Source organism: Cervus canadensis, chromosome 6 (genome assembly GCF_019320065.1).
Source record: "Cervus canadensis isolate Bull #8, Minnesota chromosome 6, ASM1932006v1, whole genome shotgun sequence".
Lineage (NCBI taxonomy): Eukaryota > Metazoa > Chordata > Mammalia > Artiodactyla > Cervidae > Cervus > Cervus canadensis.
In genome coordinates this window covers 36,587,477-36,602,682 of record NC_057391.1, presented here as the reverse complement: position 1 = coordinate 36,602,682, position 15,206 = coordinate 36,587,477, and the positions used below count along the sequence as shown (strand labels likewise).

General features: G+C 38.6%; 1 protein-coding gene and 1 non-coding gene across 3 annotated transcripts in view; one reads left to right on the top strand and one right to left on the bottom strand.

Annotated features, from left to right (window-relative positions):
* Positions 1-15,206, bottom strand: part of EIF2AK4 (eukaryotic translation initiation factor 2 alpha kinase 4) — a 100,682-nt gene that overhangs the window by 71,935 nt on the left and 13,541 nt on the right. For both annotated transcript variants that reach the window (XM_043471439.1, XM_043471438.1), the window contains exons 2-6: positions 14,581-14,693; positions 11,346-11,448; positions 4,113-4,265; positions 2,040-2,120; positions 439-587 (exon numbers count right to left, since the gene is read on the bottom strand). In XM_043471439.1, the coding sequence (XP_043327374.1) occupies positions 439-587; positions 2,040-2,120; positions 4,113-4,265; positions 11,346-11,448; positions 14,581-14,693 (599 nt within the window). The remainder of the gene's footprint in view (positions 1-438; positions 588-2,039; positions 2,121-4,112; positions 4,266-11,345; positions 11,449-14,580; positions 14,694-15,206) is intronic.
* LOC122444399 lies at positions 8,685-8,789 on the top strand. The gene has a single exon (XR_006270242.1). It is a non-coding gene; the product is annotated as a U6 spliceosomal RNA (small nuclear RNA).

Sequence of the window (15,206 nt, the reverse complement as noted above, 5' to 3'; positions counted from 1 at the left end):
GTAAAAAATCTGCCTGCAATGCTGGAGACCCAGGTTCAATCCCTGGGTTGGGAAGATCCCCTGGAGAAGGAAATGGCAACCCACTCTAGTATCCTTGCCTGCAGGATTCCATGGACAAAGAAGCCTGGTGGCCTACAGTTCATGGGGTCACAAAGGGTTGGACACAACTGACCAACTAACATTGAATATTTAGATCATCAAAAGTCAGATCAAACTGCACTGGAGGCAAGACTGTTAAGGTTAATAACTGTTATATAAAGGGAAATAAAACTGGCTTCGTGAAAGATACGTGGAAAGTATTAAAGCAAATGAAAAATTTTATATTGCTAATATATTAAGATACACAGGCTTTGAAAAAGTTATTAAAATTGTCATGTGACAACTCAACCAAATTTCACTAGAAGTTGTTTTAAGGGACTGGAAATCTCAGGGACTTACCTAGACCTTCCAGAGGAGTTGGTCCGATGTTTACCATTTCCTACAAAGTCAGGAGAGCCTCCATGTAGAATGGCAGCTGTTCTGAGTCCTCCTGGGTCTTTTCTAGAGGTATGATCTTGGTTTGACAAACTAGCTATTTCTAAACGTTCCTTAAAAAAAGAAAAGTAAAACCTACTTTAGACCTAAGTCATAACGGAAGACAATCATGGTAATCATAAATATGTAGAGCATGCAAATTTCATTTAAGCTGAAGATTTTCAAGTGTAATAAAGTTGAACTCAACTTTTTAAAATTAGTGTCCAAATATATACTGTTTCAAGAACTGAAGGTCAAGGTTACAGTTTTAAGAGAATGTGAATTTTATAAATACTTAGAATTGTGGAATATGCATGAAAAGTTAGGGAGAAGAGCAAGAGATGAACAGAAGGAGGCATTCAAACAGAGCATACTCAATATCCTGTAATAAACCATAATGGAAAAGAAAAGAAATGTTCTAGTACCATTTGCAAAAAGGGCTATCCTTTCTCCAGAATTATCTTTGTACCTTGCTCAAAAAATCAGTTATATATAAATATATGGGGTGGGGGTCTATGCTTAGATTATCTCTTCTATTGATAGAACTAGTATTGTTTTATTATCTATCTTGATTCCAATATTAAACTATTTTGAACACCATTTAAGAAAAAACAGAGAGCAGAGTGGCTGTCAGGAAGGCAGATTAGATGTAAGACAGGTGAACAGTCATATCACCTTAAATTTGTATATAGCTTTGTACATTCACAAAGGGTGGTACATTTTTCTGAAGGAATGGTTACATAAGACAGACAGGAAAGCACTATCTGTGCCACATTAAGGGGGGAAGAAAACAAGTTCAGAGTGTCACCTGTCAAGGTCACCAAGCCAAGGCAGTAAAAAGCCAAAGCTTTCAGCCAGGTTCTCTTTACTCGTACATCAGTACCTCCTCCCACTGCACCTCACTGTTTCCCTTAGGGGAAATGCCATTTCTTTAAAGGAGAATGAGCAAAATTCTCTCTGGATTTCTGCAAACATGTGTAACTGGTTTTCTGATTGAGCTGGACTCAGGAAAAATACAGGACAAAGGACTATATCCTTTTTCCACCACTGCTTTTTAAATCTGTTTTCCATCACTCAATGAAATCTCAGGCAGATCCATCTGGTTTCCATTCACTCTTCAGTATGAACAAATAGTTTTGTTTTCCAAGTAATAATTCCAGTCTGGGTTGATTATCAAAGCTTCAATCTCCCCTCTCCTTCAACTCTGTTGATAAACTACTCTAGTTACATAAGCATAAGTCTTCTACAGATAATATACAACTCAAAGTTTGGTAACTATCTGGAGAATATAAAATACACAATGAATGATATCTGGTAGACTTTTAAGTGCCTCATTTTAAACTTTACTACTGATAGCAACAAAGGAGGGAAAAAGGAATAAAGAAGAATGAAGGACAGAGGTCCTGACTTCTGAGATATTCAAACATTATGAAGATACAGTAATTTGAATACCATCAATGGAAAGAAAAACACTGTATATTTAGCAAAATATAAACTATTTGACTATGGTAGAAATTCTAGAGTACCTGCTTAGCCATTTCTTTCCTTTTTTTCTCCTCTTTTATCTCTTCTTTCCTTTTCTGAATCTCATGAAGGATTTCACGTTGCTGAAATAAATCATACTGCCATCAAATGCTGATCTCTGAAACCCACACAACACACAAATTCTGAAATCACAAAAAGTCTTTTGAATTTCAGTCCTAAGAGTATGTAAAAGCTTAGTACATACTAGAGTTTCAGCAGTTTTCAGAGTTCTTATGCAGTAGGCTTCCCACTTAAATGGGTGTTAAGACTGTGTGGAGAGGGACACTTCCTCCCCACTTTTATGTGGAGGGACTTGTGGAAGTGCAGAGTCCTAACGACTGGACCACCAGGAGATTCCCAAAGTGGAGGGATTTTCACTGTGGCAACACCACTGGCCTCTCACTTCACTCCACTCTTGACTGAACCCCTCCCTTTTGGTATCTGCCTGCCTGCAGAAAACATGCACTTGCACCTACTCTTTGCCCAGGTGGAGGTGGATTGAGCCGGCACCACACCCATAAGTCACAGACCTTCAGCTGCACTCCCCAACCAGCTTTCTCATAAAAAGTGGCATTTTGATCTATTCATTTGACCCATGTATCTATTACTCAAATGATTCTGAATTTATATAAAGTAGTGTTTTTATGAGCCTCCTAAAGTTCTAGGTGATAAATATCAAAATCACTGAGAGACTAACCAAAAAAAATTACAGCAATAATATAAAATGTAAAAACATACCCAAAACTTACAGGTAGCTCCAGCAGCACACTGAAACAAGACTGTTAATTAAATATCTTTATCTTCTAATTAAAATGTCTCTGCCTAAGAGGTAAGAACTTTAAACTTTAAATGATAACTAGGCTATGCAATTAAATAGGAGATAAACAGTAACAAAATGAATGGAACTCACAAAGACAGTGCTAACATAAGCCAAGGACGAACAAAATGAAGTAGGAAAAAAAGAGCAAGGAATATAACATAAGAAAAGTAGGAATAACAAAATCCTAGAAGTGAACTGTAACATCTAAGGGGAGAAAACTAAAAAGCCTCACTGAGAGATAAAAATATATGGAAAAACTATTCCTGGATCAGATGTCTGATCATTGCCATGATGTAAATTCTGACCAAATGGATATATAAGTACAATTTTACTGAAAATTCCAGAGGCATTGTTTTGATCTTGAGAAAGCAATCCTATAATTTCTCTGTAGGAATAAATGTGTGAGGATAGCTGAGAGAAAAAAAAGAACAATGAAAGATGAAGGGACAGGGGTCCTGACTCCTCAGATAGTCTAATGTTACAAAAGATACAATAATTCAAAGATTGTGGTATAGACCTGAGAAAAAACAGTTGAATTGAACGAAAGAGATAATTCACAAATAGAACTTAGTACAAATAAGTAGGTAAAATACCCTTTAAAGGAAGTATTACAAATCACCTAAGAATGATTATTCAATAAATGTGTTAGGAAAATGTCTGGGGGGGCACTCAGACCCTCATTTTCACAACCTACACCAAAATAAGTTCTAGATATGTAAGTTTATTAAAAGACTAAATAGAAGAAAAAGAACAAAAATCAAGAAGGAAATTTAGATACATGTATTATGTTTGATGAAAGGATTTTTAAAATAACACAGGAATGTACATCCTTATGCAGACTAAAGAAAAAATACAAATGGTGAGTGAACAAAAAAAGAAACGTTCAGTCTCTGGCTTTGGCGACTCGTTTGGGCATGAGATGCTTGTCCCACAGAGGGAAGAAGGTAATAGCCTCTGAACTCTGCACAGCTTTACAAGCACACAAAGAAGTTTGCTTAAACTGACTTTTTTCTTTCATTTAAAGACCAGAACTAAGGGTTCTAGGGGTAGCACTGATACTTGTTCGGAGGGACTCACTCATAGTATTTATTTCTTGGTTACTCCTAGGGCCTCCTTTCACATGAATTCATGGTTCTTGAATCAAATGCTGAGCAAAACTTAATAAATATGGATAAGTATGTAGGCAGAGACAGAGATTAAAAACCTATAGGGGCTCTCAGTCCTCTGGCTGGCCCCGTGGTGACATGGGTCTCACCTCCTCTTCCTCTTTCCGCTTGGCCTCTAACTGCCTCCGCTGCTCCTCCTGAGCTCGCCTTTCCAGCATTTCTTCATGAAAAGACTTGGGAGGGGGCTTGTTGTGCTCGCAGAGAAATGACTGCACATGGTAAGCCAGTTCAAATATCATCACCTAAACACGTGGATGGAAATCAACCATAAATGATCAAGTGATGCGAAGACAGGGTCCAACGGCGAGACTACAGAAAAACATGCAGACCATCCGAGACCATTCACAATGATGATATTCTTTTTGATGCGACACATTCTAAATTAGTTATAGGAGGTAATCACGGCAGGCAAAAGCGTTTCAGCACTCATCTCATTGTGTTGCTATCAAGACAAATCACTACATAAATAAAAAGCATCACTTTTCTTTTGTAGTCTTGTTCAATTTATTGGCATTTTCTATATAAATAAATCTGATAATATACTTAAGATTTTTAAGATTGCATAAAAGTAAAAAGTTTTTACTTCTTAAGGTTTTCCTTAAAAGGTTTCCCTGACTGGAAAACCTGCCTATATAAGGACAGTTGAGAAGAGAATAATCATTGCTAACATGAGTGCTTACACCTATTCATGAAGCCTACTGAAAACATTCTAGTGAAGTACACATGCGAATATTTAACGGCCTCACTCTCTACCTGCTAGCAATGGGTCAGCAGAAGGCGGATCAATACTTGGAAAGCATTTCATTTCCACTTAGGGAAGCATTCACAGTATCAAAGGAAAAAGCCTCCCCTCTCAGACATCAGATGTGAATGTAGGAAGCCACTCTCCCCAGCCCCGTGGAGTCATAAATTGTAGCTTGGTTGGTAAATCAACAGAACACATGTTTCTGGACCCACACTGAACAACTATCCCAACCCCAAAGAGGTCAAGACTGCCAAGCGCCTTCTGCAGATGAAGACTGCCACTCTGAAATTTCTTTTTCTTCAATGACAATGAAGCAGATGGAAAGTTCTTGTTTCTAAAAGGACTTAAGGGTGGTCGAAAGTAATAGATGTCACTGTACACAAAAATATACAGTTCTCCTGCTGTTCACCTTTCTCTTTTTGAGAGAAATCACAGAGATTGTTGGCAGCACATATGTACAGCAATGATTGGAGGAAGTTGTATTTTTTCATTGTATTAGAAGCTGTGGCTTTCATTGGATATATTTCTGTTTACAGTTGAGAAACACCAGGCTGGAATCTAAGAGGCAAACTATTGTATGACAAGCTCTCTTACAGAAAGCTGGTGAAAGAAGGCAGTCTCTAGTACAAAACCATTTCTACACCAGAAAGAAGCCAGGAGCCAGGTACTGGAGGACTTTTGCTAATCTTTATAATTCACTAGCATTTTCTATACAAATCTGACAAATCATATAAGACTGGATGTAAATATGAGCTACTCACCATACTGACTCTTGTCCTCCTCTTCCCCACATCTACACAGTTCACTGGCTTGCTTCTCTCAGGCCTCTGCTCAAATGTCACCTTATCAGGGGCGCCCCCGACCTCCTTATCTACAGCAGCTACTCTGCTTCATGGCATAGTACACATCTCTATTAGTCAGGGCTCTCCAGAGAAACATAACCAAATATAAGGGGTGCATGTGTGTGTGTGTGAGTGTTGTGTGTGTATGTGTATATGCACACACAAAGTCGTCCCTTGGTATCCACAGGTGCTCAAGTCCCTTATACAAAATGATGCAGTATTTGCATATCCCCTACACCCATCCTCCCATATACTTTAAATCATCTCTACACTACTTACAACACCTTCTAGAATGAAAATACTATGCAAATGCTAATGTAAATAGTTGTTGGCATGCAGCAAACTCAAGTTTTGCTTTTTAGAACTTCCTGGATTTTTTTTTTTTCATGAATATTTTCCATCTGTGGTTGCCTGAATCCAACTGCTGATGGGTGCTGATGGAGCACCCACAGATACAGGGAGCCAATTACATGTTGTAGAGAAAAAAAGAGAAGAGAAAAGGAGAGAAGAAGAGGAGAGGGAGAAGGGAGAAGGAAAAATCAATTGAGATTAATTTTAAGGAATTGGTTCACAAGATTATTGAAGCTGCTAAGTCCAAATTCTGCAGGGTAGGCCAACAGGCTGGTGACCCAGGGCTGAGTTGATGTTGCAATTCAAGTCCAAAGGCCATCTCCTGGCAATGCCCTCTTCTTCCAAGGAGGCCAGTATTTTTCTTTTAAAGCCCTCAACTGATTGGGTGAGGCCCACCCACATTATGTAAACTGCTTAACTAAAAGTCTGCTGATTTAAATGTTAATTTCATCTAAAAAATACCTTCACAGAAACATACAGAATGTTTGGTCAAATATCTGGGTACCATGGCCTAGCCAACTGACACATAAAATTAACCATCACAACTTCTATTAAAAGAGCTAAAATAAAAAAGTCACAACATTAAATGCTGGCAAGAATGTGGAGAAACTGAATCACCTATATATTGCTGGTAGAAATGGAAAACGGTCAGTCAATCTGGAAAATCTCAGCGGTTTCTTAAAAAACTGAACACAGAGTACCATACACCTACAACTGCACACCTGAGCATTTATTCCAGAGAAATGAAAACATGTTCACACAAAAATCTGACAGAAATGTTTAGAGCAGCTTTATTTTTAACACACCCAAACTGGAAACAATTCAGATGTCTTTCACTGCAAAACAAACATCTTATATAGACATAAGATGGAATACTACTCAGCAATAAAAAGTAACAACTATTGACACATGTGACAATCTGGATGAGCTTCCAGAGAATGATGATGAAAGCAGGGAGCCAATCCCAAAGGTTACATACTAAGATGCTACTTATATAACATTCTTGAAGTGAGAAAGTTATAGAAATGGAGACCAGATTAATGGTTGCCAGGTATCAAGGAGGGCGTGGGGATACAAGGAAAGAAAGTGAAAGTCACTCAGTTGTGTCTGACTCTTTGCGCCCACAGACTATATAGTCCATGGAATTCTCCAGGCCAGAATACTGGAGTGGGTAGCCTTTCCCTTCTCCAGGGGATCTTCCCAACCCAGGGAAAGAACTGAGGTCTTCCACATTGCAGGCAGATTCTTTACCAGATGAGGCACAAGGGAAGCCCAAGAATACTGGAGTGGGTAGCCTTTCCCTTCTCCAGCAGATCTTCCCAACCCAGGAATCAAACTGGAGTCTCCTGCATTGCAGGCAGATTCTTTACCAACTTAGCTATCAGGGAAGTGGGGATAAAAGGAGGTGGCAACAAAAGGGATCTTGTGGTGATGAAACTATCCTGTATCTTGACTGTATCAATGTCAATATCCTGTTTATGATATTATAATACAGTTTTGCAAAATGTTACCATTGGGGCAACCTGAGTAAAGAGTACATGGCCTCTCTTAGTATTATTTCTTACAAGTGCATGTGAATCTACAGTTATCTCAATATTAAAAGTATGTTTTAGGAGAAGGAGGCAAAGGGAGGAGAAGGGGACAACAGAGGATGAGATGGTTGGATGGCATCTCCGATTCAAAGGACATGAGTTTGAGTAAACTCTGGGAGTTGGTGATGGACAGGGAGGCCTGGTGTGCTGCAGTCCATGGGGTTGCAAAGAGTTGGACACGACTGAGCGACTGAACTGACTGAAGAAGTATAATTTATTTATTTTTATTGGAGTATCATTTCTTTACAATGCTAAGTTTCTGCTGTGCAGCAAAGTGAATTAGCTCTATGTATACATGTATCCCCTCTTTTTTGGGACTTCCTTCCCATTTAGGTCACTGGAGAACATTGAATAGAGTTCCCCATGCTATATGGTAGGTTCTCATTAGTTATCCATTTATACACAGTAGTGTATATGCCAACTCCAATCTCACAATTCATCCCACCGCTCCCCTTCCCCTCCTGGTATCCATGTTTATTCTCTGCATTTGTGTGTCTATTTTTGCTTTGCAACTGAGTTCATCTGTAACATTTTTCTAGATTTCATATATATGCATTCATATACTATATTTGTTTTTCTCTTTCTGACTTACTTGACTCTGTATGACAGTCCCTAGGTCCATCCACGTCTCTGCAAATGGCACACTTTATTCCTTTTATGGCTGAGTAATAGTCCATTGTATATATGTACCATATCTTCTTTAGCCATTCCTCAGCTGATGGACATTTAGGTTGCTTCCATGTGAAGGCTATTGTAAACAGTTCTACAATGAGGACTGGGATGCATGTACCTTTTGGAATTTTGGTTTTCTCCAGGTATATGCCCAGAAGTGGGATTGTTGTGTCATAGGTAGTTCTATTTTTAGTTTTTTAAGGAACTTCCATACTGGTCTCCATCATGGCTGTACCAATTTACATTCCCACCAATAGTATAGGAGGGTTCCTTTTTCTCCACACCTTCTCCCAGAATTTATTGTTCATAGATTTTTTGATGATGGCCCTTCTGACCTGTACGAGGTGATACCTCATTGTAGTTTTGATTTTCACTTCACTAATAATTAGTGATGCTGAGCATCTTTTCATGTGTTTGCTGGCCATTTGTAAAAAGTATAATCTAAAATAAAACCAATGTGCTCTCTTCAGCAGAACATATGCTAAAACTGGAGAGATACAGAGAAGATTAGTATGGCCCCTGTGCAAGGATGACATGTAAATCTGTGAAGCATTCCATGTTTTTTTGGTTACTAAGGGAGAAAGAGAGGGGGAAAGGAGGGATAGAGAGGCTGAGATTGACAGGTTCACACTATTACATATAACGCAGATAACTAGTAAGGACTGACCATACAGCACAGGGAATTCTTCTTAAAAGGCAGTAAAAAAAATAAAAAAATAAAAAAAATAAAAGGCAGTAATGACCTGTAGGGAAAACGAATCCAACAAATAGTGGATACTATATAAGTAGCCATACAGTGGAAATCAGTACAACATTGTAAATCAAATAAACTATACCATAATAAAAATTTGAATAAATAAATAAAATAAAGTCAAAAAAAGGTGGGGCTGGGGTGAGTGGGACAACAAAAGCAGAAATAAACAAGTGGGACTAAAACAAACATTTCTGCACAGCAAAAAAAAAAAGAAAAGAAAAGATTCTGCACAGCAAAGGAAACCATCAAGAAAATGAAAAGTCAAACTACAGAATGGGAGAAGATATCTACAAATCATATATCTGATAAGGGGTCAATATTTAAATATATAAAGGACTAATACAACTCAGCAGCAAAAATTAAAAAGAAACCCCAAACAATCCAATTAAAAAATGGACAGAGGAACACAACAGACATTTTTCCAAAGAAGACATACAAATGGCCAACAGACACATGAAAAGATATATAACATCACTGATCATGAGGGAAACACAAATCAAAACCACAATGAGCTATCACATCACACATCAAAAAGACAGCAAACAAGTGTTGGTGAGGATGTGAAGAAAAGGGAACCCCAGTACACTTTTGGTGAGAATGTAAATTGTTCCAGCCACTCTGGAAAACAGTATGGAGGTTCCTCAAAAAATTAAAAACAGAACTACATATGATCTAGCAATCCTACTTCTGAGTATATATTCAAGGGATTGAAAACAAAGGATCTTGAAAAGATATCTATACTCCCATGTTATTGCAGCATTATTCACGATAGCCAAGCTAAGTGTAAATGAAAAAGTGAATAAAGATGTGATGTAAGTATACATACACAATGAAATATTCAACCATGAAAAAGAACATCCTCCTGCTTGCAGGAACACAGATGGAACTTGAGGCATTATATTAAGTGAAATAAATCAAAGACAAATATTGCATGATATCATTTACATGTAGAACCTAAAAAAGCTGAAACAGGGGTTAGAATGGTGGTTACCAAGGGACTGGTGGGTGACAGTAAAAGGGAGATATGTAGGTCTGAGTATACATACTTTCAGTTACGAAATAAGTAAGTTCTGGGGATCTAATGTATAGCATGATGATTACATTGCTGTTGTTCAGTTGCTAAGTCATGTCCAACTCTTTACAACCCCATAGACTGTAGCACGCCAGGCTTTCCTGTCCTTCACTATCTCCTGGAGTTTTCGTGATGATTATGTAACAGTTATATTATATAATACTGCACTATAAAAATCAAATCAAACACAGCAAAGAATTTTACAAAAAATGACAAATCATGAATCCAAGAAACCAGAGGATTCTGTAGCTGAATTTTCAATATAACTCTGTATTATTTTTCAATTAGACATTAGACTATATTAGAAAGAACTTAAAACTAGAAAGAACTCTGGAGTAATTCCCAAGGCCTATTTTTTTGTCCAAGCTGTTCTACAATCACTTTATCTACCACAAAAATCACTTAAGTTCTTGGAAACACAACTTAGGTGGGCAAAGGTTTTAGGGGCAAAAAGCACTCCAGAGGGCACACTGTAACTCACTGTGGAATGGAATGGAATGCAAGTGAAAAACTACCCAGTCACTTTCCTAGTGACATAGAGGCCTAGGGCTAGTCCTTACTTAACTCTTCTCAGTTTTTATAGGATGGGATAAGTTAAAAGTGATGTGCATAAGCAAAAACACTGCATAATCTTACACAAAAGTGAGAAGACAATTATACCTAGGATACTCAGTGGGCTTAAGGAACAGACTGTAATACTTGCCCTAAGAGGTCACCCAGCCTGGCCTTCCAGAGAGAGTTCTTACCCAAGGAGGAGCTCATGCAAACCCTAATGTCACAGGATTAAAAAAGCATCAGTACTGAACTAGGTATAAATGCTCAGGTATAAAAGGGACATTGATGGAGCAGAGTGAGTCCCTAATTATTGAGAAGTAAACAATTAGTTCTTCTGATATGAAAAGGGGAGATGTGGCATAGTTTGGTCAGAAATTACTTGTTTGTAGACATTTTCCAACATAAATGTTCAAGTCAAGATGAGGTCATGATGCCAGGCTCAAAGTGTGCAAAAAGTCTGGTCAGTTTCATATGGAGTGTTTCCAGAAGAATTAAGTATCAACAGTACTGTCTATATACACTCTACAATTCGTAATTCATAAGTACTGTTAATTAAAGCAATACAAACAGCAATATTCCCCTTTGTAGATACCAACAAAAAACAGAACATTCTGGTGAAAGTTAGATCTGAGATGCAATGGGAAAGCCTTTAAGTCAAAGAAAAGATTGGAAGGCAAACACTAGTGAACATGATGAGATTTTTATCATTCTGTCATAATCCCAGTTTTACAAATCATACCTCGCCACAGTGTTTTTTGGCCATTTCTTCTAGGCGGGACTTTAACAAATTAACACTTTCATTTGACAGACCTTTGGCATTCTTTAATTCTATTTCAGGGACTCTGGAAAAGAAAAAAAAAAAAAAGAGTTACTCTAAAAAGTACAGATTGTTTGCATTAATATTTGCTAATTTTCAAGCTTGGAGCCTGGGGTTTCCGTAAGGGCCTCACTTGTGGACTTCTCTGTACCCCAAAAACATTTCCTTTCATCTCAAAAGGATTTCAACTTTACCCCAGCAACTCTGTTGACACAGCACTCAACATGGAGTCGCCGGCAGTCTGTAGGGCAGAAAGGGGCTGGCCAGGCGTCAGGATGGGCTTCCAAGTGCCCTGCTCCCCAAGAGGACCAGACTTAAGTGGGGCTCGATCAGGTGTCTCTCCAGCTCCTCTGTCTCTGGTTTCAGCTTTACAACATGATTCAAATTTCTAACATCAACTACTATTTACTGCCTTTTAACAAATGACTCCAGCTCTGTGTGTGATTCTAGCCTAGTAACTTCACCATGCACTCCCTTTTATGGTAATGCTCGATCTTGGCTTGCCCCCTAACATCAGCGAACTCTGACAGCTCAGCCACAAGGGTCTAAGCACTCTGTGATCATCTGTCTGCTCCTAGCATAAAGCAGGATAAGAATAACTATGTGTGAGATGGAGGCACAGTGTTCTATCTAGTACTCCTACAACAGGCTGTGTCCCAGGAACTCATTCTGCTATAAATGAGCTCACTCACTCATGTCATGCACACTCTGCAAACTCTGCTATTCCAAGGATGCCTACCACATGCTCTAATTCATCTCTATAGGGCACAACTAACAGTCAACACCTTCTACCCAAGGAAAATACCATCAGCTCTCCCTTGGGGTTCCTCTTATTTCCAATCACAACACATCCAATAACAACCTCTTGAGATTAAGTAGGCTTTATTGAATTTTACAGATAAGAAAATGATTCATCACTTCCCACCAAGCATTTCTGAGTAATTCATGGCATTTTACCTTGATGAAGCCTTTACTATTCACTTATCTATGCATTCTCTCAATGCTTCATTATGACAGATTACTACAGTCATCATCTACCTGGATAGATGGAAATCTTAGAGAAAGTCTATGTAAGGTCCATTTAATCCAGGATTCTCTTTCTCATATAAAGGACTCATATAAAGGTATAAAGGACTATTTTGCAGAAAAGGAAAGTTTTCCTGCATGATATTATCTCAAAAGATAGGAATGTTTTCCCAAGTCAAGACTTACACAATTTTTTTAAAAAAAATCAAGCAGTTATTATATAGCAATATTAACTATTAAGCAATATTAAATATTAAGAATAGTGAAAAATTTGCCTGTAACACTAATTAAACACTGTAAAATTTCCAATGTTCTCTTCATGCCCTTGGTACATAATTCATAAGTTTATGTAGCTGATATTACAATGTTTACTTTTTAACTTTTGTAAACACTTGCACGCAGTTTCTTAAATGATATTTTTATCAAGGGGACACATGAAGATTTACCTGATGAGTTCTCTAACATAGTGGTTCTCATACAGGGGTAATTATGTCCCTCCTCCAAGGTGACATCAGTCAATGTCAAGAAGGCAAAGAAGCTCTGTGCCCCCTCTACATATTTCTTGCCTAAGCATCTCTTCCATCTGGCCAGTCCTGAGTTGTATCTTTGATAACAAACCAGTAGTAGTAACTGAAGTGCTTTCCTGAGTTCTGTAAACTGTTCTAGCAAATTATCAAACCTGGGGCAGGGGCGGGGGGGTGTCATAGGAACGTGCGAATTTATAGCCAGTTCATCAGAAGTACTGGGACTTGCAACTGGCATCCACGTCTCGTCATGGGACTGAGCCCCCAACTCAGCTATCAAGAACTATGGACAGTTAGTGTCATAACCGAACTGAATTGTTTAGACACCCAGTTGGTGTCAGAAAAGACACCACCTATTTGGTGTCAGGAAAAATAAGACTGAGAGAGCCACTGTCTTATTTTTCTTTCATAAAATTAATTACTTTTCAATTAATGCATAAATTAACTTTCTGAATGTCTACTATATTCCACTCTCAGCACAGAGGTTGGGCTAAAATTCAGTTACTAACTTCAGGGAGCTCATCTTGACCTACCTGTATTTTCATAAACTCCATCACCTCTTAAGGTAACAAATTCCATATATTTACCACCCACTGGGTAAGGCAGTACATCCTTTTACTCGTCACTTTCCTTCACTGGCTTCCTGCACAACAAGCTCAATTAAAAAACATCATCCAGGCCAAATCTGCTTTTCTGCATGGAATGCCTGGGAAAATTACATGGAATATGCATGGTACTTGAAATGAAGAATATTTGAGCCTTGACAGCTAATGCTTTTGTTTTACTAGTGGATCTGAACCCGAGGGGGTGTTACCTTCATGGGGTATTTAGAAATACATGAGGTTTTTGGCTGTCTCACTGACTGGAAAACTCTTTAGGCATTTAATGGGTGGAGGCCAGCGATGTTACATGATCTTTCATCTTCCTGACCCTGAAAGAGGGCGAGTAAATCCTTCTCTACTTTAGGAAGTCAAGGTCCCACTAGGCTCGGAAGTCTACTCTAAGTTCTAATGTAAACTGTACTTTAAAACTAAGTACACAAGGCTTTTATAGTCACTGCACCTTTATCTTTTTTCCCCTAAATTGCTCCTCTTCCTAGTTTGTGAAAAAATTAAACAAACAAAAGTTAACACAACAGAAGAAGCAAACATTAGTCATGGAGCAAACATAACCACCCATAGAGACTATTAACTAGAAGCCAACCTAACAGGAGACAGGCTTCATGAAAACATCTATTGCTGATGTAGTTCTGATGAACTGCAGGTGACAGGAAATAAAATTTTAAATGGAACGGGGGTCAGAAGGAGAAAATACCATTAACTTCAACCTGTTTCTACGTTTTCAAAACCGAGAACTGAAATCACATCAAAGCTATTTATAAACAGACTTCCCTGGTGACTCAGACGGTAAAATCTGCCTGCAGTGCGGGAGACCTGGGTTTGATCCCTGGGTTGGGAAGATACCCTAGAGAAGGGAATGGCTATCCACTTTAGTATTCTTGCCTGGGGAATTCCACGGACAGAAGAGCCTGGTGGGCTACAGTCCATGGGGTTGCAAGAGTTGGACATGACTGAGAGACTAACACACACATTTATAAGTGAACTCACACATCTGGATAGGTGGGTGGGCATTTCACTCTCAAATCCACTTTTACGTACACTTCTTCACCAGTCAGGCCTCGAGGGTACAGAACTAAATTGATTTCAGGAGGCTCTTTGACCTAAAAGAGAAAAAGAAAATCTTTTTTTTCTCTAGAGAGCCAGTCATTTACAATTAAGATAATAATTATTTCAGCTCAAAAGTTCTACTTTTTAAATATTACACATAGCTTTACTTTACACAGGTGCTTTGGTCACAGTTTCCTAAAGCATGGTTTAAAAACAAAACTTGTGCCAGAGAGAGTACATTTTCCTTTTCAGTTTTCTAAGGAGTGACCTGAAATGTCCCACGCAGCCTCCATTTATTCAAGTAAGCAGGTGTTGCCCTAGAGACTGAGAGCGCAGGAGCAAATCTCCACAGACAGGGAGCCGACTAGCTGACACAAAGCAGAAGACATACAAATATTTTCAAATAGTGACCAGTGTTGTGAAGAAAGCAAAGCTGAGTCATGGAGCAGGCTGGTGGAGGAGGAGAAGGTACTCAGACAGGTGGGTCAGAGAAGGCCTCCTGAACAGGGGCTACTTCAAATACTGAGACAACACGTGAAAATCTTGACAAGCAGAAATCTGATAGC